Source organism: Microcaecilia unicolor, chromosome 5 (assembly GCF_901765095.1).
Source record: "Microcaecilia unicolor chromosome 5, aMicUni1.1, whole genome shotgun sequence".
Taxonomy (NCBI): domain Eukaryota; kingdom Metazoa; phylum Chordata; class Amphibia; order Gymnophiona; family Siphonopidae; genus Microcaecilia; species Microcaecilia unicolor.
In genome coordinates this window covers 144,220,824-144,244,002 of record NC_044035.1, presented here as the reverse complement: position 1 = coordinate 144,244,002, position 23,179 = coordinate 144,220,824, and the positions used below count along the sequence as shown (strand labels likewise).

The following is a 23,179-nucleotide window of genomic DNA, read 5'->3' as shown; positions in this document are numbered from 1 at the left end:
TGGAAGGATGGGGAGAAAGAGGGAAAACATGGAAGGATGGGGAGAAAGAGGGAAAACATGGAAGGATGGGGAGAAAGGAGGAAAAACAGATGGAAGGATGGCAGAGAATGAGGGAAAACATGGAAGGATGGCAGAGAAAGAGGGAAAACATGGAAGGATGGGGAGAAAGAGGGAAAATAGATGGAAGGATGGCAGAGAAAGAGGGAAAACAGATGGAAGGATGGGGAGAAAAAGAGGGAAAACAGATGGAAGGATGGCAGAGAATGAGGGAAAACATGGAAGGATGGGGAGAAAAAGAGGGAAAACAGATGGAAGGATGGCAGAGAATGAGGGAAAACATGGAAGGATGGGGAGAAAGAGGGAAAACATGGAAGGATGGGGAGAAAAGAGGGAAAACATGGAAGGATGGCAGAGAAAGAGGGAAAACATGGAAGGATGGCAGAGAAAGAGGGAAAACATGGAAGGATGGGGAGAAAGAGGGAAAACAGATGGAAGGATGGCAGAGAAAGAGGGAAAACAGATGGAAGGATGGGGAGAGAAAGAGGGAAAACGGATGGATGGGGAGAGAGACTCTGGATGGAAGGATGGGGAGAGAAAGGGGAGAGACTGGAAGGATGCAGAGAGAAAGGGGAGAGACTGGAAGGATGTGGAGAGAGAAGGGACACTGAACAGAAAAGGGTAGAGTGATACAGAGACACTGGTTAGAAAGAGGGAGAGAGAGACATTAGATGGAAGGATCAGGAGAGAGGGTAGATGGATGGAAGGATGGGGAGAGAAAGAGGGAAGACGCTGGATGGAAGGGTAGGGAGAAAGAGGTGACACTGGATGGAAGGATGCAGAAAGAAAGAGGGGAGACTACTGGAAGGATGGGGCGAGAGAGGGGAGACTGGAAGGATGGGGAGAGAAAGAAGAGAGCTGCTGGATGGAAAAGGAGAGTAGTGAAAGACTGGAGAATAAGAGGAAGGGGCATGGGGAGAACAAGGGTGAGAAAAAGATGAAAAGCCATAAGTAGATGAAGGAAATTAAAGAATGGATAGTAAGAATGAATTAAATCAGGACAGAGAGAGAGAGAGAGGCAGAAAAATATTGAAGAAAGCAAAGAAAAAGGAGAGAAAAATGAGAAATGGCCAGGAAACCGTGTCAGAAGAGTTAAGTGAAAATGAAGGAAAGCAGAATCTAGAGACTGGGAGCGACACAATGAGAAAAAGTAAATGGCCATACAAGAAAGGTAAAGAAAATAATTTTATTTTTAATTTAGGATAAAGTAATATGGTACCTGTGTTAATGAAGTTTCAGAGACCAATACTTCCTTCCTTAGGTCAGGCGAGGATACCGTAACAGCATTATACTGACCTGAGGCAGGAGGTTTTGGCCTCTGAAAGCTCACTGAAAAGGGTGTTAGGCTATTAAATAAATTTTCTGAAATCTGATGCACTGAAAAGCAGCACTTTACCCTGTGTGACAAATGCATCTGATTAGCGTGACTAAATTTTGCTGGGGGAGGTGGGTAGAGAGAAAATTTTGTGCCCACCCACTTTGGGTTCAGGCCCATCCAAAATTGGTAGTCTGGCTACGCCACTGGTGAAATGTAACAGAACATGCCAACTGTGTCTTGGTCTGTATGCCAGTTGCAGTTACAGCGAATGCTACATACCTGTAGAAGGTATTCTCCGAGGACAGCAGGCTGATTGTTCTCACTGATGGGGTTGACGTCCTCGGCAGCCCCCTCCATCGGAAAGTTTACTAGCAAAGGCCTTTGCTAGTCCTCGCGCGCCCATGCGCACCGCGCATGCGCGGCCGTCTTCCCGCCCGAAACCGGCTCGAGCCGGCCAGTCCAGTATGTAGCAAAACAATACACTTCAAGGGAAGACTCAACTCCAAAGGGGAGGCGGGCGGGTTTGTGAGAACAATCAGCCTGCTGTCCTCGGAGAATACCTTCTACAGGTATGTAGCATTCGCTTTCTCCGAGGACAAGCAGGCTGCTTGTTCTCACTGATGGGGTATCCCTAGCCCCCAGGCTCACTCAAAACAACAACCATGGTCAATTGGGCCTCGCAACGGCGAGGACATAACTGAGATTGACCTAAAAAATTTACCAACTAACTAGAGTGCAGCCTGGAACAGAACAAACAGGGCCCTCGGGGGGTGGAGTTGGATCCTAAAGCCCAAACAGGTTCTGAAGAACTGACTGCCCGAACCGACTGTCGCGTCGGGTATCCTGCTGCAGGCAGTAACGAGATGTGAATGTGTGGACAGAAGACCACGTCGCAGCTTTGCAAATTTCTTCAATGGAGGCTGACTTCAAGTGGGCTACCGACGCAGCCATGGCTCTAACATTATGAGCCGTGACATGACCCTCAAGAGCCAGCCCCGCCTGGGCGTAAGTGAAGGAAATGCAATCTGCTAGCCAATTGGATATGGTGCGTTTCCCTACAGCCACTCCCCTCCTATTGGGATCAAAAGAAACAAACAATTGGGCGGACTGTCTGTGGGGCTGTGTCCGCTCCAGGTAGAAGGCCAATGCTCTCTTGCAGTCCAATGTGTGCAGCTGACGTTCAGCAGGGCAGGAATGAGGACGGGGAAAGAATGTTGGCAAGACAATTGACTGGTTCAGATGGAACCCGACACGACCTTTGGCAAGAACTTAGGGTGAGTGCGGAGGACTACTCTGTTATGATGAAATTTGGTGTAAGGGGCCTGGGCTACCAGGGCCTGAAGCTCACTGACTCTACGAGCTGAAGTAACTGCCACCAAGAAAATGACCTTCCAGGTCAAGTACTTCAGATGGCAGGAATTCAGTGGCTCAAAAGGAGGTTTCATCAGCTGGGTGAGAACGACATTGAGATCCCATGACACTGTAGGAGGCTTGACAGGGGGCTTTGACAAAAGCAAACCTCTCATGAAGCGAACAACTAAAGGCTGTCCTGAGATCGGCTTACCTTCCACACGGTAATGGTATGCACTGATTGCACTAAGGTGAACTCTTACAGAGTTGGTCTTGAGGCCAGACTCAGACAAGTGCAGAAGGTATTCAAGCAGGGTCTGTGTAGGACAAGAGCGAGGATCTAGGGCCTTGCTGTCACACCAGACGGCAAACCTCCTCCAATGGAAGAAGTAACTTCTCTTAGTGGAGTCTTTCCTGGAAGCAAGCAAGATGCAGGAGACACCCTCTGACAGACCCAAAGAGGCAAAGTCTACGCCCTCAACATCCAGGCCGTGAGAGCCAGAGACTGGAGGTTGGGATGCAGAAGCGCCCCCTCGTCCTGTGTGATGAGGGTCGGAAAACACTCCAATCTCCACGGTTCTTCGGAGGATAACTCCAGAAGAAGGGGGAACCAGATCTGACGCGGCCAAAAAGGAGCAATCAGAATCATGGTGCCTCGGTCTTGCTTGAGTTTCAACAAAGTCTTCCCCACCAGAGGGATGGGAGGATAAGCATACAGCAGGCCCTCCCCCCAATCCAGGAGGAAGGCATCCGATGCTAGTCTGCCGGAGGCCTGAAGCCTGGAACAGAACTGAGGGACTTTGTGGTTCGCTCGAGATGCGAAGAGATCCACCAAGGGGGTGCCCCACGCTTGGAAGATCTGTCGCACTACCCTGGAACTGAGCGACCACTCGTGAGGTTGCATAATCCTGCTCAACCTGTCGGCCAGACTGTTGTTTACGCCTGCCAGGTATGTGGCTTGGAGCACCATGCCGAGACGGCGAGCCCAGAGCCACATGCTGACGGCTTCCTGACACAGGGGGCGAGATCCGGTGCCCCCCTGCTTGCTGACATAGTACATGGCAACCTGGTTGTCTGTCTGAATTTGGATAATTTGGTGGGACAGCCGATCTCTGAAAGCCTTCAGAGCGTTCCAGATCGCTCGGAACTCCAGAAGATTGATCTGTAGATCGCGTTCTTGGAGGGACCAACTTCCTTGGGTGTGAAGCCCATCGACATGAGCTCCCCATCCCAGGAGAGACGCATCCGTGGTCAGCACTTTTTGCGGCTGAGGAATTTGGAAGGGACGTCCCAGAGTCAAATTGGAGCAAATCGTCCACCAATACAGGGATTTGAGAAAACTCGTGGACAGGTGGATCACGTCCTCTAGTCCCCCAGCGGCCTGATACCACTGGGAGGCTAGGGTCCATTGAGCAGATCGCATTTGAAGGCGGGCCATGAGAGTCACATGAACTGTGGAGGCCATGTGGCCCAGCAATCTCAACATCTGCCGAGCTGTGATCTGCTGGGACGCACGCACCCGCGAGACGAGGGACAACAAGTTGTTGGCTCTCGCCTCTGGGAGATAGGCGCGAGCAGTCCGAGAATCCAGCAGGGCTCCTATGAATTCGAGTTTCTGCACTGGGAGAAGATGGGACTTTGGGTAATTTATCACAAACCCCAGTAGCTCCAGGAGGCGAATAGTCATCTGCATGGACTGCAGGGCTCCTGCCTCGGACGTGTTCTTCACCAGCCAATCGTCGAGATATGGGAACACGTGCACCCCCAGCCTGCGAAGTGCCGCTGCTACCACAGCTAGGCACTTCGTGAACACCCTGGGAGCAGAGGCGAGCCCAAAGGGTAGCACACAGTACTGGAAGTGGCGTGTGCCCAACTGAAATCGCAGATACTGTCTGTGAGCTGGCAGTATCGGGATGTGTGTGTAGGCATCCTTCAAGTCCAGAGAGCATAGCCAATCGTTTTGCTGAATCATGGGGAGAAGGGTGCCCAGGGAAAGCATCCTGAACTTTTCTTTTATGAGATATTTGTTCAGGGCCCTTAGGTCTAGGATGGGACGCATCCCCCCTGTTTTCTTTTCCACAAGGAAGTACCTGGAATAGAATCCCAGCCCTTCTTGCCCGGATGGCACGGGCTCGACCGCATTGGCGCTGAGAAGGGCGGAGAGTTCCTCTGCAAGTACCTGCTTGTGCTGGAAGCTGTAAGACTGAGCTCCCGGTGGACAATTTGGAGGTTTTGAGGCCAAATTGAGGGTGTATCCTTGCCGGACTATTTGCAGAACCCACTGGTCGGAGGTTATGAGAGGCCACCTATGGTGAAAAGCTTTCAACCTCCCCCCGACCGGCAGGTCGCCCGGCACTGACACTTGGATGTCGGCTATGCTCTGCTGGAGCCAGTCAAAAGCTCGCCCCTTTCTTTTGCTGGGGAGCCGCAGGGCCTTGCTGAGTCGCACGCTGCTGACGAGAGCGAGCGCGCTGGGGCTTAGCCTGGGCCGCAGGCTGTCGGGAAGGAGGATTGTACCTACGCTTACCAGAAGCATAGGGACCAGTCTTCCTTCCCCCGAAAAATCTTGTACCTGTAGAGGTAGAGGCTGAAGGCTGCCGGCGGGAGAACTTGTCGAATGCGGTGTCCCGCTGGTGGAGAGACTCTACCACCTGCTCGACTTTTTCTCCAAAAATGTTGTCCGCACGGCAAGGCGAGTCCGCAATCCGCTGCTGGAGTCTATTCTCCAGGTCGGCGGCACGCAGCCATGAGAGCCTGCGCATCACCACACCTTGAGCAGCGGCCCTGGACGCAACATCAAAAGTGTCATAAACTCCTCTGGCCAGGAATTTTCTGCACGCCTTCAGCTGCCTGACCACCTCCTGAAAAGGCTTGGCTTGCTCAGGGGGAAGAGCATCAACCAAGCCCGCCAACTGCCGCACATTGTTCCGCATGTGTATGCTCGTGTAGAGCTGGTAAGACTGGATCTTGGCCACGAGCATAGAAGAATGGTAGGCCTTCCTCCCAAAGGAGTCTAAGGTTCTAGGGTCTTTGCCCGGGGGCGCCGAAGCATGCTCCCTAGAACTCTTAGCCTTCTTTAGGGCCAAATCCACAACTCCAGAGTCATGAGGCAACTGGGTGCGCATCAGCTCTGGGTCCCCATGGATCCGGTACTGGGACTCGATCTTCTTGGGAATGTGGGGATTACTTAGTGGCTTGGTCCAGTTCGCAAGCAATGTCTTTTTCAGGACATGGTGCAAGGGAACAGTGGACGCTTCCTTAGGTGGAGAAGGATAGTCCAGGAGCTCAAACATTTCAGCCCTGGGCTCGTCCTCCACAACCACCGGGAAGGGGATGGCCGTAGACATCTCCCGGACAAAGGAAGCAAAAGACAGACTCTCGGGAGGAGAAAGCTGTCTTTCAGGAGAGGGAGTAGGATCAGAAGGAAGACCCTCAGACTCCTCGTCAGAGAAATATCTGGGGTCCTCCTCTTCCTCCCACGAGGCCTCACCCTCGGTGTCAGACACAAGTTCACGGACCTGTGTCTGCAACCTCGCCCTGCTCGACTCGGTGGAACCCCATCCACGGTGGGGGCGTCGAGAGGTAGACTCCCTCGCCCGCATCGGCGAAGCTCCCTCCGCCGACGTAGTCGGGGAGCCTTCCTGGGAGGTGGCCGCGGTCGGCACCGCACGCGGTACCGACGTCGGGGACCTCAACCTGGGCGATGGGCCAGCCGGCGCCACGCTCGACGGTACCGGAGGCGCAAGCACTGCCGGTACCGGAGGGGTAGGGCGCAACAGCTCTCCCAGAATCTCTGGGAGAACGGCCCGGAGGCTCTCGTTTAGAGGCGGCTGCAGAGAAAGGCTGAGAGGTCGATGCAGGCATCGACGCCAGAACCTGTTCCGGGCGAGGAGGCTGTTCCGGGCTGTCCAGAGTGGAGCGCATCGACACCTCCTGAACAGAGGGTGAGCGGTCCTCTCGGTGCCGATGCCTGCTGGGTGCCGAATCCCTCGGCGACCCAGAGCTCTCGGTGCCGACACGGGGAGGAGACCGGTGTCGATGCTTCTTCGACTTCTTCTGAAGCATGTCACCGGAGCTCCCCGGCACCGACGAGGAGGACGTAGAATCCATCCGTCGCTTCCTCAGGGCCGAGACCGAAGAGGGTCGATCCCGGGGGGGCTGTACCGCAGGAGCCCTCAGGGTAGGAGGAGACCCACCCGAAGGCTCACCGCCACCAGCAGGGGAATGGACAGCCCTCACCTGCACTCCTGACGATGCACCTCCGTCCGACGACATCAGCAGACGAAGTCTCGGTACCACCGACGTCGATACAGTCGCCCGATGCCTCGGCGCCGATGCAGAGGTCCGATGCCTCGATGCAGTCGATGGAGCGGCAGCCAAGGAAGATGGTCCGGACGCTGACGACGTCGATGCACTCGATGCCTCCGGTGCCGATGCCGACGAAGAGCCCGAGAACAAAACGTTCCACTGGGCTAATCTCGCTACCTGAGTCCGCCTTTGTAACAGGGAACACAGACTGCAGTTCTGAGGGCGGTGCTGGGCCCCTAGACACTGAAGACACGCAGAGTGCCTATCAGTGAGCCAGATTACCCGGGCGCACTGGGTGCACTTCTTGAAGCCGCTGGAAGGCTTCGATGTCATGGGCGGAAAAATCACGCCGGCGAAATCAAAAGCCGAAATGGCGAAAATTGAAGCACCAAAATTTAGAGGGAGAAAAATCTCGACCGAGGCCAAAAGAGGCCTACCCCGACAACGAAAGAAAACTTACGGGGCAAAAAGTAAGAAATACGGGAAGGGCAGAAAACCCGAAAGGGTGTTCCGGAATGCTACCGGAGCGCTTCCCGAACTTTTCTCAAGGAAAAAAAGGACAAAAACACGTCGAAAAGGACGCGCGAGGTCGACTCTGTGGGGCACGAACGGCGTAACACGACCGTACCGAGTGCGGACGAAAGAAGACTGGCCGGCTCGAGCCGGTTTCGGGCGGGAAGACGGCCGCGCATGCGCGGTGCGCATGGGCGCGCGAGGACTAGCAAAGGCCTTTGCTAGTAAACTTTCCGATGGAGGGGGCTGCCGAGGACGTCAACCCCATCAGTGAGAACAAGCAGCCTGCTTGTCCTCGGAGAACTGTATTTGTTATGTATGTTGCCTAGTTAGTTAACTGTTTAACAATAAAATGTCCATTTTAAAATCTCTGCTGCTCAGAGCACGGGGGTAATCGGTTGAAATTTGTTCAACTTAGGGGGTACTTGACTTGATGTTGAGAAACATCGCTGTAGAGGATAGCCCCCCCCCCCAAAAAAAATGGGTTGGACAACAATTAAAAATTCTAATCGCAATTAATCACTTGATCAAAACTTTTGATCATGATTAATCACGGTATGCATTTTGGGCATTTCTCTCGCCCATTCCTACTGATTCTCTCCTACTGAACACAATCATCTCTCGCTCTCACCCTCTGCTTCTTTCCCTCATGCCCCCTTCACCAGCCTTCACCCAGATTCTCTCATGCCCCCTTCACTATGTTTACCCATGTCCCCTGGATTTTTGAAATGCAGACCCCCCCCCCCCACCGTCTACTGCAACAGCTTAGTTCCAGATTTTCCCTTCTTTTTCACTGCCTCAAAGTCCTTTTTCGTCCCCTGAACGGCCAGGCTCTGTAGCTACATGAGCTACACTGTGCAGGAAGTTGGGGAAGTCTTGCAGGACTTGAACCCACATGACTTCCCCAACCTCTTGCATGACGCAGCTCATGTAGCTGCAGAGCCTGGTCATACAGGGGAAGAAAAAGGACTTTGAGGCAGCAAGAAAGGGAAAATCTGGAACCCGAGCTGTTGAGGTAAATGTGAGGGGCGGTGCATAGCTCGTGTCCACGTAAAAAAAACCGCTATTAATGCATTAAAATAGTAACACTTTAATAGCGTAAAGTGTTAATTGCCCACTGATAGAGGTCTATAATGAGTGGAGTGGAATGGGTGGATGTGAATCATTTGTTTACTCTTTCCAAAAATATTAGGACTAGGGGAAACGCAATGAACCTACAAAGTAGTAAATTTAAAACAAATCGGAGAAAATATTTCTTCACTCAATATGTAATTAAACTCTGGAATTCATTGCCAGAGAATGTGGTAAAAACAGCATAGCAGGGTTTAAAAAAAGGTTTGGATAGGTTCCTAAAAGAAATGTCCAAAAGCCATTATTAAGATGAACTTGGGGGAAAATCAACTGCTTATTTCTAGGATAAGCAGCCTAAAATGTATTGTACTGTTTATGGATATTGCCAGGTACTTGTAACCTGGATTGGCCACTGTTGGAAACAGGATTCCGGGCTTGATGGACCTTTGGTCTGTCCTAGTATGGCAAAACTTATGTACTTATAACTGTATGTGATGCACGAGAAGTAAACAGTAAGAAAGTCAGCCAATCTCTTCCTCCTCCCCTTCTCTCCAATGCATTTTTATATCTGTGGTTGGTCTTTATTCTAAAGAAATAATTACAGGTCTATGCCTTATAGCTCCCTTACCTATCAAGCAACACCAAAGACAACCTAGCATTTTGAAAGATAAGTGATTTCCAGACAGCAGTGAAATGAAGCAGCCTGATCTAGGGGTCACCTCACAGCAGGGATCATGTTTAAAGTGAATTCACAAGATGGATCCTTCAAGTCACAACATAATAGAGCCTCAGAGTTACTTTCAATTCAGACAACTAGGGCAGGCACTGCTTGAAAAATTAGGTAGCAATGCCCTCAGAGCACGCAGTACAGATCCAACGGGTACTGTGCCTCTGACAGCTTCATTCTTACACTCCATAGCTTTCCATTAATGTAGCCACTGCCACCCTTATGTCATTATGGGCTTTGTGACATCACAGTTGTGTTTCATAGATCATGTGCGTCAGTATATCATCAGTATAATAGAAGAGCAAGTTATCATAGTACGAGGCTGAAAGAGGGGTATACTCTTGAGTGACGTAAGGAGATATTTCTTCCAGAAGGCAGTATTTCAAGTCCCATTTCCCTTTCCATAAAAGGAAGAGCTGTGCTAAGAAAACATGGAATGAACACCAAGGCTCCTCAGTTTTGGAGAGGTGAAAGTAAAGCCTGAGATCACACAGAATCTGCAGTGCTGCAACAAAAAGTGGGCCTTAATCTTCTAAGTGATTTACAGACGTAAAAAACATTGAACCAGCATGAACTGGTGGTATGAAAACTGCCCTCCCTCAGTACAGATAAAGGTCTATACCAGAGGCTTACCTGGACTCCGGCGGTAGGGGGGGCCAGAGACAGAGGGAGCGGGCACATTTTAGCCCCCCCCCCCCCCCGCCACCACCGACCCCTCCGCCGCCATTGCCAGACCCCCCCCACCACCAATGACTCTCTCCATCCCCCCCCCGCCGTCACTTACCTTTGCTGGCGGGGGACCCCAACCCCCCGCCAGCCGAGGTCCTCTCTTCCGTTGCAGGCTGCAAGTTGCAAAGCTTCCTGTTCTTCTGAGTCTGACGTCCTGCATGTAAAACGTTGTACGTGCAGGACGTCAGACTCAGAAGAACAGGAAGCTTTGCAACTTGCAGCCTGCTGCAACGGAAGAGAGGACCTCGGCTGGCAGGGGTTGGGGTCCCCCGCCAGCAAAGATCGGCGACGGGTTGGCGGCGGTAAAGGGGCCCAGGCCCCTGTGGCCCCACACAGATACGCCCCTGGTCTATACATGGTTCCACAACAGACAGACACAGTACAAGCTGCACTAAGAGGAGGCATCCCTTGGGGCATTTAAGATTTTTTTTTTTTGGGGGGGGGGGGGGGGGGCAGTGTTGTGTGTATATAGCATTTCCAACTTTCATGCATATTTTCCTGAGAAAAAAGATACAAAACCCTATGTATGTTTTATACCAGTGGCAAGTCTGCAACAAAAACTACTCATGCACTATTGTTTTCAAAACTGGACCAAAGCCCACGGTAAAAAGAATGTGCGGTCTTTGTCAGCATGCCGAAAGTTGAAAAAACAGACCCATAAAAGATAACTGCAGCTTGGGATAAATCCACATACCAAAGCCTTATTACTGTACATATAATCAAGGCGAAAGCAGAGTCCAGTTTAAGGAAAAGTGTCACAGACATCTGAAAGTAGCAAGTTACCTGCTGCAGAGGCCAGCTCTGAGCTTACTCCTCACTGGCTCTATAAAGTGAAGTGGAGAGGGTGGCTGATAGATGGGAGAAGACAGACATGACATTGCAAAGTTTACTTACATCATATGCTCCGGCTTTGATCTGCTGATATAATTTATGTTGATCTTCATCCCAAAATGGTGGGTAACCCACTAGTAATATATACAGAATCACCCCTAGAAGAGAAATTTCCATGTATCAGTGAAATTTATTCCAAGAGGTTAGCACCAGTAAAGAATAAGAGACCTGCGACGGCTCACATACTGCAATATGAGCTATCCGGTGCCCTGTTTTACCAAACTACAAAATAATCCAGCCAATATTCAGCCCCAGAGATCAGTGTTTTTTTTTCTCCTTTTTTTGTAAACACTGGATGCTATGGGTGTCTTTGAACCCAGAATATTCAGTACCAGGCCATATGTGCATACCAGTGCTGCATATCTGATTCTTTGGTGGCCACCAGAGCTATCTGGGTACTGCTGATAATCAGTCCTGGAGCTTGGATAGCTATCTGGGCACAATAGGACAGTTTTTTCTCTAACCTCACTCATCCTGGGCAGCACAACTGATTATAGCCGGTCCCTGGATAACTTCTAGATCCAGTCCTAGACCACTCTAGCATTATCTGACTAGTGTCAAGGTAGTCTGACCAGATATTCAGCAGCACTATCCAGTTAGGAGCCAATCAACAACAGTTAACTGGGTAGGAGCTGTTCCAACCTGGTTAAGTGCCACTGAATACTGACCCTAATGTTTTTAGCTTGTACTATTAGTACTCTGCACTGCTTCTTGTGCAGTAACTTATCAGAAGAAGCATCACCATCACAGCACAATATGCAAGCTACATTTCATAGCTATAGTCAATACTCCCATTTCCACAGAACTCCCGTGTTGTATGCACACACATGCACATATGTAGAACTTCAGGGGAAATCTACGTCACATACCTGCAAAAACCTGCCAGTCCCATTCACATGCACTTCCATCACGGACACAAGCCCTTCCCCAGATTTCCTCTTCCAGCTTTGCTTTTCCTCCTCCTTGCTTTTTAATGGTCTCCACTGCCACCCCCCCCCCCCCCAATTATCTCTCCATTCAGCTCTTTGCTCTCTCTAAAGCATCTCTACCCTCTATGCTTCTAGTTTCTCTTCATTTGTCACTGCAGCTCCTTCCCCAGTCTTCTTTCTTGCCCTCCACCCTTCAGTTCCATTGCTCAGTTGCTTTGCTTTATGTCTTGAATCTTTTCCAGCTCTTCTTCCCATCTACCTTCCCCTTCAGGCTAGCAGGAAGATGGGGAATCTAACTGTCCCACGCACATTGTAGATCCTAAGTACATAAGTATTGCCACACTGGGACAGACCAAAGGTCCATGAAGCCAAGCATCCTGTTTCCAACAGTGGCCAATCCAAGTCACAAATACCTGGCAAGATCCCAAAAAAGTTCAATACATTTTATGCTGCTTATCCCAGAATTAAGCAGTGGATTTCCCCCAAGTCAATTTAATAATGGTCTATGGACTTTCCCTTTAGGAAGCCGTCCAGATCTTTTTTAAACCCAGTTAAGCTAACCGCCTTTACGACATTCTCTGGAAACGAGTTCCAGAGTTTAATTACACGTTGAGTGAAGAAAAATCCTCTCAGATTCATATTAAATTTACTACTTTGTAGATTCATCGCATGCCCCCTAGTCCTAGTATTTTTGGAAAGTGTAAACAAACAATTCACGTCCACCCATTCCACTCCACTCATTATAGACCTCTATCATATCTCCCCTCAGCTGTCTTTTCTCCAAGCTGAAGAGCCCTAGATGCTTCAGCCTTTCCTCATAGGGAAGTTGTCCCATCCCCTTTATCATTTTCGTTGCCCTTCTCTGTACCTTTTCTAATTCCACTATATCTTTTTTGAGATGAGGTGACCAGAATTGAACACAATATTGGAGGTGTGGTTGCACCATGGAGCAATACAAAGGCATTATAATTTATTTATTTATTATTTTATTTATTGCATTTGTATCCCACATTTTCCCACCTATTTGCAGGCTCAATGTGGCTTACAGAGATCTGTTATGGCAGTGCCATTCCAGGGTGTCAGATACATTTTGTGATGCAAAGATATTAAGAATGTGAAATAGGTTCTAAGAAAATAGATATAGAAAGATGATTGTCAGAATGGGGTGGATTGGTGAGGTGGTATAGTTAAGCTATGGGTCCTTTTTGTAGGTCTTATTGAAGAGATATGTCTTCAGGGATTTATGAAAGTTAGATATATCGTCGATTGTTTTCAGGTCAGCTGGTAGTGCATTCCACAAGTGCGTACTCATGTAGGAGAAGGAGGTCGCGTGTACAAGCTTGTGTTTTAATCCCTTGCAGCTGGGTGCAGATTAAGAAACTTTCGGGATGATCTTTTGGCATTTCTGGGAGGCAGGTCCATGAGGTTTAGCATGTAGGTCGGGGCGTCTCCGTGGATGATTTTGTGTACAATTGTGCAGATCTTGAACGTGGTTCGTTCCTTAAGTGGGAGCCAGTGAAGTTTCTCTCTTAAGGGTTTTGCACTTTCATATTTTGGTTTTCCAAATATGAGTCTGGTGGCGGTATTTTGGGCTGTTTGGAGTTTCTTGATGGTCTGTTCTTTGCAGCCAGCGAACAATGCATTGCAGTAATCCAGGTGACTTAGTACCATTGACTGTACCAGGATACGAAAGATAGATCTCGGGAAGAAAGGTTTTACTCTTTTGAGTTTCCACATGGAGTGGAACATCTTTTTCGTAGTATTCTTCACGTGGGTTTCAAATGTGAGGTTTCGGTCAATGGTAACTCCAAGAATTTTCAGATTGTTTGAGACGGGAAGAGAAAAGTTTGGAGTGGTTATAGTGATGAAGTTGCTTGTATTATGCTGTGAGGTGAGTACAAGACATTGTGTTTTTTCTGCGTTAAGTTTTAGCTGGAATGCATCCACCCAGGAGTGCATGATTTGGAGGCTTTGGTTGATCTCGTTGGTGATTTTGCCTAGATCATGTTTAAATGGGATATAGATCGTGACATCATCTGCATATATGTAGGGGTTCAGATTGGCTAGTAATTTAGCTAAGGGTATCATCATCAGGTTGAAGAGGGTAGGTGAGAGGGGGGATCCTTGGGGGACTCCACATTCGGGTGTCCATGGGGCTAATACATCCGCGTTCGTTGTTACTTGGTATGATCTTGTGGTCAGGAATCCTTTGAACCAGCTAAGAACTTTACCTCCAACTCCGAAGTATTCTAGTATATGTAATAGTATTCCATGACTGACCATGTCGAAAGCACTGGACATGTCAAATTGTAGGAGGAGAATGTTGTTGCCAGTTGCAATTGATTGTTTGAATGAGTTCATTATAGACTCTAGTACCATTTCAAACGAGCTCACTTTTGTTTTCCATTCCTTTCCTAATAATACCTAACATTCTATTTGCTTTCTTTTCTTTTTTTTTTCCGTAAATATCTTTATTAAAGAACAGGTTTATACATGTAACGCATGTCACAACAACAAACACTGAGAGCAGTCATGGAGCAGCAGCTAATGTTTTAAGAACTAGCCAGCTACAAGCAAACAAAAACAATGCTTTCTATGTACATGAAACAACCTGTCCATTTTCTTTTTTCACCCAACAGACATCCCTCCAGCCTCCCAGCCTCCCCCTATCCCCCTCCCCTCCTCCTTCCCTCTTCCCTTCCACCCCTCCCCCCTCCTAGAGAAGAGAACCCTAAGAGCCATAGAGCAGCACCTTGCACAAGCACCATAGGGACCTATATACCCTGTAGCATTCCATAGCAGAAGACCGAAATCTCTGTTTCTCCCAACTGGCCATCTGTAACATCTTTGAATTCCAGCGTTGTAGTAGTGGCGCCTTCTCCTCCACCCAGTAAAGCAGTATAGTTTTCCTAGCTAGCATTAGTGCCACACGTATGAACCGGCCCTGCGAAGGGGACATCCACTGCTCACACAAGCTAGTATCATCCCCCAAGAGCAGGAGACTGTAGGGCTCCTCTACTTGCACACCGGTTACCCCTCTCACCAACTCAGGAACTCCTGACCAAAACTCTTGTAACTGCACACACTCCAGGAAGCGATGGATCAAGGTGTCCACCCTGATTTTGCACCGCATACATTTATCATCGTCCCAGAGTCCCATTTGTTGTCCTTTAGCTCTAGTGATATATGTACCGTGTAGGAGTTTGAATTGCATCTCCTGCAGCATAGCACTAGGTGAGGTTTTGAACGCTAACACAAAACATGCCGCCAATTCCCTCTCCGTAACGTCTTTTCCCAGCTGCTCCCCCCATCATCGCACCAGTTGCCCCCAGCCCGCACAGGGATGATGTTCTCTGCTCACTGCATACCAGATTGCTAATTTATTAGCTTTGGCCGGTTCTTGACAGAAAAGCTTATTCAGAAGAGTGAACCCTATCCCCCCTATCCCTAGCTGAAGTCAACGATGTACAGTAGTGCCTTAACTGTAAAAAGGAAAAAAAATCTGACTGGGATAGCCCCCATTGCTCCCTTGCCTGGTCAAACCATGAGGGGGGGGGTCCCTCCCCCCAATGAAACAAAGTGTCTCACATACCGACAGCCTCCCTTCACCCACGCCCGAAAGCGGGAGTTCCCGTTCCCCGCTGGGAAGCACGGATTATCAACCGCTGATAAGAAAGGAGACGGCCCCGAAGCACCTCCCACATGACATCTCCACCACATCCAGGCCTTACGTAGTGGCCGGCATAAGCAGTGCAGTCCTCTCCAACAGTTGCATCTGCAACAAATTGAAAGCAGAGTATGGGGACGAGCAATCCTCCCATATGTATCGTGGGGTGAACCTCCCCACCCCGGTATGTAATTCATGTATCCAGGGGTGTGCTGGTAAATTTTTAACAACAGGCTCTTTCTCCGGACGTAGCCAGCTCTGCAGTTGGAAGGGCCAGGGGTGGCCGGGTGGGGGGGGGGGGGAGCAACACTTGCCTCTCTCCTCCCTCCCTTCGTGTGGGTACGCTAGGCATATCTTTGCTGGCAACCAATAAATGGACTGCCACCACTCCCAATGTCTTGCTCTGATCAGCATGCTGAAACTTCTCACACATGCTGGAGAAGTCCCAGCCTACTGCTCAGAACTGGAAACAAGGAGCTGGGAGCAGCAACAGTCTATTTACTTGGCTGGCAGGGCTCAGCATCCCCACCAGCAAAGTAAAAGAGAATTCAGCAGGGGGCCCAAGCCCACATTTTGGAAGCCAGTTATTAAAGTAGCCATGGAGGGCCCTACTTTAACAACCGGCTCCCAAAATTCATAAAAACTTAACAACCGGCTCTTGTGAGCCTGTGAGAGCCTGCTCCAGCACACCACTGCATGTATCCATCTAAGCATTGCTGCCACATTGTACAGACGTAGATCGGGGAGGTTTAGTCCCCCTCTATCTCGGAGGTGAGCCAGTTTAAAAAAGCTTATTCGCACCCTGCGCCCCCTCCAAAGAAAGGAGCCTACACACCCCTTATACACTTCCATATCCAGGTTGGTGATCTGCATAGGCAGCATCTGCAACGGGTATAAGATCTTTGGGAGCATGACCATTTTAACTAAGGCTACCCTACTTAACAGTGTTAGAGGTAAATCCTTCCACCGCCGACATAGCATTTTGATGTGCTCCAACTTTTCCTGCACATTCTTACGATAGACCGCCTCCAAATCCCTGTGAAGGTATACTCTCAAATACTTCAGCGCACCCGCTGCCCACGCCAAGGGTAAAGCAGGCAGCTGTCGGCACGCACATGGGGAGGAGACAGGCACGGCTTTGGACTTCCCAAAATTTATTTTTAACCCCGAAAAAGAACCAAACTGCTGAATAAGAGACACCAGTGTAGGAACAGATTCTGAAGAATTGCCTAAATATATGAGCATGTCATCGGCAAACAGATTTATCTTAAACTCCTGAGACCCGACTTTAATCCCGCCCAGATTCTTTGAGTGTCTTATTTTTATGGCTAGTGGTTCTAAAGACAGCACGAACAGCATGGGGGACAAAGGGCAACCTTGCCTGGTACCCCGTTCTAATTTGAACTCTGAGGTTAATGCCCCATTAATCAATATCTGTGCCGTTGGGTGGCTGTACAAGGATCTAATACCTCCCAGAAACTCTCCCATGATGCCAAATTGTGGGAGCATCCAAAATAGATAGTCCCACACTATTTTATTGAATGCCTTTTCTGCATCAAAACTCGCTATTATGGCATCTCCCGGGGTACCCCCCGCATTTTGTAGTGCTGTCAGCGCGCGTAGGACGTTAGAAGAGGCATATCGCCCTGGGACAAAGTCGGTCTGGTCTGAGTGTATCAGCTCCGGCAGTATCTGCCCCAGTCTCTTAGCCAAAATACTCACAAAAAGCTTAATGTCCTGGTTGAGGAGCAAAACTGGGCGATATGAACCTAGCAAATCCGTGTCCCTTCCTGGCTTAGGCAACACCACCACATGGGCCTGTGTTAATCTGCCTCCTCCTTCCCCAGTGGTACACAGATGATGACATAGTTCCTAAAACAGAGGCCCGATTTTCCCACCCAGGATTTTATAGAACTCAGGGCCTAGTCCATCTGGGCCAGGTGCTTTCGCCAGTTTGAGCAGCTTTATAGCCTGGCTTATCTCCAGCACTGTGATGGGGCAATTAAACAATCCCGTTGCTCTTGCATTAATTGCGGTATGCTAAGATCCTTGAAAAATGATTCCCTCTGCGTTACATCCACCTCCCCCTTGTCATAGAGGCCCAGATGATCAAAAGCAAACACCGGCGTTAGTGGCTGTTAGCGCCATAGTGCAGGCGTTTGCTACCACCCCATGATTAGAGCCCTTGAGCGCGTGAAACAACGCGCTCGAGGGCTCTTTGCACAAGCAGCATGCAAAGGCATGCTAAACAGGGCATTAGGTATTCCTCCCCAATGATCAGCGGCCAGCACGCCAAAATTTGGGTCGCTGGCTGCGGCAAACCCTACGCCAGCTCCGAGCTGGCGTTAGGGTTTGCCAATCATTGGGGAGGAATGGTGAGCCCTGTCCAGCATGCAGTTGCATGCTGGCAGGCCCAAAATCAAACCTGCCACCTGCCAACAGGGGGCTGGAGGTCCGGCAGACCTCCGGTCCCCCCCCCCCCGACGATCCCACTCCCCCAGGTTCAGGGAGGCCTGGAGATCCGGTGGGTCTCCAGCCCACCCCAACTCCCCCACCCCCCCCAGCGTTGTCTGACCGATCTCTGGTGGTCCAGCGTGAGGATAAGTAGTAGTAGTAAGGACAACCCCCCTCCCAGCCCCCCTACCTTTAGTTGGAGGAGGAACGTAGCCTCTTCCTTCTGTTGACCTACAGCCCCCCCCCCCCCCCCCGTCGCTCGCTGGATGGCTGGGTGGGAGAGGGTTTGGCAGGCGGCCACTTGACATTTTCTGGGGTTTGGGGGGGCTGGAGATCCACCGGATCTCCAGGCCTCCCTGAACATGGGGGGGTGGGATCGTCATGGGGATCGGAAGTCTGCCGGACCTCCAGCCCCCGTTGCTCGGGGCAGGGGTAGACAGGGCCTGGTGGTCTCATGGACCTCCAGCCCTGTTGATCATGAGGGTTTGACAGGTTTGGGCTTTTGACAGCCCCGACCTTCAAACAAGTGCGGGAGGATTCTGCTGAGCGCATGCTTGGCACAATTCGCCCGCACTTCTACCCCATGATCAGAGATAATTGCGCTGCTTAAATTTGCATGCATTATCTCTGATCATCGGTGCGGTAAAGCCCCGCGCTGTTCCAGCGCTATTTGAAACAGCACGGGGCTTTTGATCATGAGGGTAAGAATGCCTTATAAAATTCCACAAAAGCCTTCTGGACATCCCCCTGTGCAGTCTCCAGCTTCCGTCCTAGCGATCTGATTTTGGTTATGACCTGCTTCGCCTCTCTTTGTTTTACCAATGTAGCCAATAATTTACCCGCTTTATTCCCCCACCTGTACATATTGAATTTGTACATGGAGATGTCCTGATCGGCCCTACTATTCAAAAGATCATTAATCTGCTGGCATATAACATTGTATGCCTTCTTCACCCCCTCGTCCCTAGTCACAATATGATGGCCTCTTAATTTTTGCAGCTGATCAGATAGAGACATCAGTTGTTTCTCCCTTTCACTGCATATCCTTGCTGAGTAAGCTAAAATCTTGCCCCTCATTACCACCTTGCCCGCTTCCCAATAGGTGATGGGGTCAACCGAGTCAGGGTCATTTTCTGTAAGGTAGTGATTCCACTCCTGTGCTATATACTGACGAAAATCCTGATCTAAGTAAAGAGTGGGGTTCACGCGCCACATCCTTGTTCTCTCTCCCTGCTGCCAGGAGACATCCACCCACACCAAACAGTGATCTGAAACTGCCCCATCCTGTATATCAGCCGCCACCACTCGAGACAACAAGGAAGGGTCAAGCAGTATGCAGTCTAGTCTCGCATGCACCTGAGAGAAAAAGGTAAAGTCATGATTATCAGGCTGCAATACCCGCCAAATATCCAAGAGGCCCAGTTCTCGCATGACACTTTACCCCTCTGTCCAGCCAGGTTTGCAATCTGGGCTTGACAGAGGAGCAATCTATTAAGGGATCTGCAATTATATTGAAGTCTCCCCCCACAAACAGTTGGTACCCGGATATGGACACCAGGTGCGCCAGCAGCCAGGAGAAGAAGGAGTGGGAGTACACATTAGGAGCACAAACAGAGCACAGGGTAACCTTCTTCCCCGCTATTTCCCCCACCCATATTACAAACCGCCCCTCTGGGTCCTAGATTAGTCTATGCTGAGCTATCTGATGCTTTTTGTGAAACAGAATAGCTACCTCCCTTTGTTTGCTGTTGAATGAGGAGAATGCTAGCTCCCCCACCCAGTTGCGCTTCAGTTTGAGGTGTTCAACCTGCAAGAGATGGGTCTCCTGCAGCAACATAACATCCATCTTCATCTTAGCACAATATGAAAGAATTTTTGTGCGTTTTAAGGGGAGTGAATGCTATCTACATTCAAGGTGCCGATCCTCAGATTACTCATAAGTTAGAGAGCTAGATGTCATGCAAGCCAGCCCTAGGTTAATATCAGATCAGTCGGGAAGGCGGCGTCCCAGCTGCACCTCTCCACGCTCCCCTCTATTGCAGTACAAGTAAAATCCCTATTATAGCAGAGCAACAAGAGGAAAAATAAACTCCTCCCAATGGCTACCGGGTCCCCAAGACTCCCCTCCCACCCCTTTGCCTGGCTCCCCTACACCCCCTCTCACAGCTCCTCCCTCCCCCCCAGACCATCCCCACCCCCACACACAAGGCCCAGTCTGCACAAATATTACACTCATCAACTTCATCATCCATCCTGACCCCAACACGCACACTCCTTCCACCCCTTCCTACCCCTCTCCCATAGTTCCCCTCCCCAACAACACCCAGTGTTACAACTACCCCTTAGAGGATGCTCCCTCTCCCCACCCAATCTTCCTTCCCCTCCCCTGAAACCAACAAACTGCAATATTGACCTCCTGTCCATGTCTGGTCTTCCAGGCAGTCCTCCTACAGCCACCAATACCTCAACAGCAGTCATCAATGCAGTCAATGAGGCAGCTCAGGCAAATACTGTATGTCAGTCTTTCAAATCAAATCTCCATTCGAGGGTGCTCAACCACTTATAGTCTGCTTTCGTATAATTAACTACAGCCTTCCCTCTTCAGCCAGTGTAAAAATTTCCTCAGGAGGCAGGTCCAACAAAACAGGACACAGGATCTCAGGGTCAGCGAAAGTCGCAGCCCCCTCAGCAGGTCCTCTATGTTAATCGCCCCAGAAAGGCCTTAAGTTTCTCTGGTGATTCCATGAATAGTATGGCACTTTCATGCACCACCCGACCTCTCGCAGGATATTGCAAGGAGAATTTTACTCCTTTATTGAATAATTGTGAGCAATATGGCGCTAAACGCTGGCGGAGGTCTGAGACAAGCGGGGAAAAAATCTTGAAATAACAGTAACTTATGCCCTTGGTAAACCACCTCTTTCTGCTGTCACCACTTAAGCATAAGCAGGGACTTTTCAGCATACTTGAGTATACTGGCAATTACCGGGCGTGGTCTGGCGGTTTGATCTCGGAGCACTCCCACACGGTGCACCCGCTCTACTCGCAGCTTTTGCCCCTCCTCGACTAGGCCCAATTCCCTGGGCAGCCAGACCTCCACCAAGTCCCAGATTTCCCTGTCCTTTAGACTCCAGCTGCTCTATTATTCTTATGTTATTTTGACGACTTCTGTTCTCCTGGTACTCCAGTTTGTCCTTCAGCAGTTTGCAGCATTTCTCTAGCCCTCCAACCTGGGAGGCCATGTCTGCCTTTGCATCCTCCTGTTGCGAAATCCTGTCCTCCGCCTGTTGTATGCATGTGTTTTGCGAGGCCACGCTCTCCCTAAGCTTGTCCATAGCAGCATGTAATTTAGACAGCTTATCATTCAAAATGTCCGTCAAATTCCGTGTCATTTCTTTTATTGTTGCCTCTTGTAGTGTGAACACGGGTGGAGAGGCAGCGCACCCCGATCCTCCCTGTTCCGCTGTCATCTTGGCCATGTGTACGCCTCCGCACTCTCGCACAGGCCGTGGGGTCTTCGCTGGCATACCTGTGTTGCAGGCTTTCCGGGGCGCCCCAAACTCCACCACTTTGTGCCCTACCCTTTGGCACTGCGAATCGCCACCACTTGGGTCCGTCACGGGGGTGGGGGGGAGCACATATTGAAGCAGATTTATCAGTAGGAATGGGGAGAGCAGCCAACAGGCATCCGCTCAGGTCGCTGCCATCACGTGACCCTCTATTTGCTTTCTTAGCCGCTGCTGAACACTGAACAGAGGGTTTCAATGTATCATTAACAACGACATCAAGATCCCTTTCTTGGTCGGTGACTCCTAATGTGGAACCTTGCAGTATGCAGCTATAGTTCGGGTTCCTCTTTCCAACATGGATCACTTTGAACTTGCTCACATTAAACGTCATCTGCCATTTAGACGCCCAATTTCCAGTCTCGTAAGGTACACTTATAATTTTTCATAATACTCTTGCGATTTAACAATTTTCAATAACTTTGTGTCATCAGCAAATTTAATTACCTCACTAGTTACTCTCATCTCCAGATCATTTATCAATATGTTAAAAAGCAGCGGTCCCAGCACAGACCCCTGGGGAACCCATTGAGAATACTGACCATTTAACCCTACTCTCTGTTTTCTATCATTTAACCAGTTTTTAATCCACGTGACTCTCCAATTTCTTCTGGAGTCTTTCATGAGGTACTTTTTCAAACGCCTTTTGAAAATCCAGATACGAAATATCAACCGGCTTGCCTTTATCAACATGTTTTGTTCACCCCTATGCTCTGTTATGCTGGAAGGGAAATACCAGGAACTCTATCAGCCACAGGCTTTCTGAACTGTGGAAGGCTTTTTCTTTGAACTAGTATAAGGATAAACATCCCTGACAGCTTCTAGCTGTTCTAGCTGTTGCAGCTCTTTGTGATCTTGCCTGCCAGTGAGCCCTCCACTGCCTCATGTATGAACTTCGAGAGTAAGCCCTTCATGGACAGAAAAATACCTACTGTATCTAAATTTAGCTTGCTTTGAACTACCAAGAAAGGTGTGAGCTTAATCCAAATCTCCCCCTACTTTGTGAGCCAGCAAGAGAACTAATCCAATCCAGCTCTGAGATGTTCTCTCAGGCTGGCAAAAGGCTGACGCGTCCCAGTGATTCGGCAGTCGTCAGCGGTGTGGTCTGTGACAGAAAAAGTGCAGCAGCTTAAATGCAATTTCTGTGATGCAAATAGCCTCCTGAAATACACTTACATTTAGGGAACTAACTCTGTAGGAATGATGCTTTTAGTCCTTTCCTCTAGCGACTCAAACACAAATCTGTGACCTTCCCCAGTAAAAACTAGTAGGAAAGCAGGTAAGCTGCTACTTCAGAAAATGTTGCAGGGTATTTTTATAACTATTACCTGCTCTCTTCCAAATAATAATCCCCCTTCTCACTCTTCTTCACTCTCCAGTCTCTCTTCTTCCATTTCCTGCTCATCCCTCTTCCTGTGTTCCTTTCCATACACAGAGGATAAGTGAACTACCATGATATTTATCAATGTTCTCTTTTTAGGAGTGGGGCTCTTTGCTTACTAGTAGAAAATAAAGGTACCGTTTTCCACAGTCTTCCATGCAAAAGATCTTCTGACAACATTTCTCAAAGAGGGAATAAAGCTCCATCATCTTTATATC

The 23,179-nt window shown here is 49.5% G+C and overlaps 1 protein-coding gene and 1 long non-coding RNA gene across 9 annotated transcripts in view; one reads left to right on the top strand and one right to left on the bottom strand.

Annotated features, from left to right (window-relative positions):
• CAMK2G (calcium/calmodulin dependent protein kinase II gamma) overlaps positions 1 to 23,179 on the bottom strand; it is a 563,068-nt gene that overhangs the window by 168,533 nt on the left and 371,356 nt on the right. For all 8 annotated transcript variants that reach the window (XM_030203383.1, XM_030203382.1, XM_030203385.1 and 5 more), the window contains exon 9: positions 10,968 to 11,062. In XM_030203383.1, the coding sequence (XP_030059243.1) occupies positions 10,968 to 11,062 (95 nt within the window). The remainder of the gene's footprint in view (positions 1 to 10,967; positions 11,063 to 23,179) is intronic.
• LOC115470333 overlaps positions 1 to 23,179 on the top strand; it is a 113,502-nt gene that overhangs the window by 68,511 nt on the left and 21,812 nt on the right. The gene's annotated exons all lie outside the window — the stretch shown is intronic.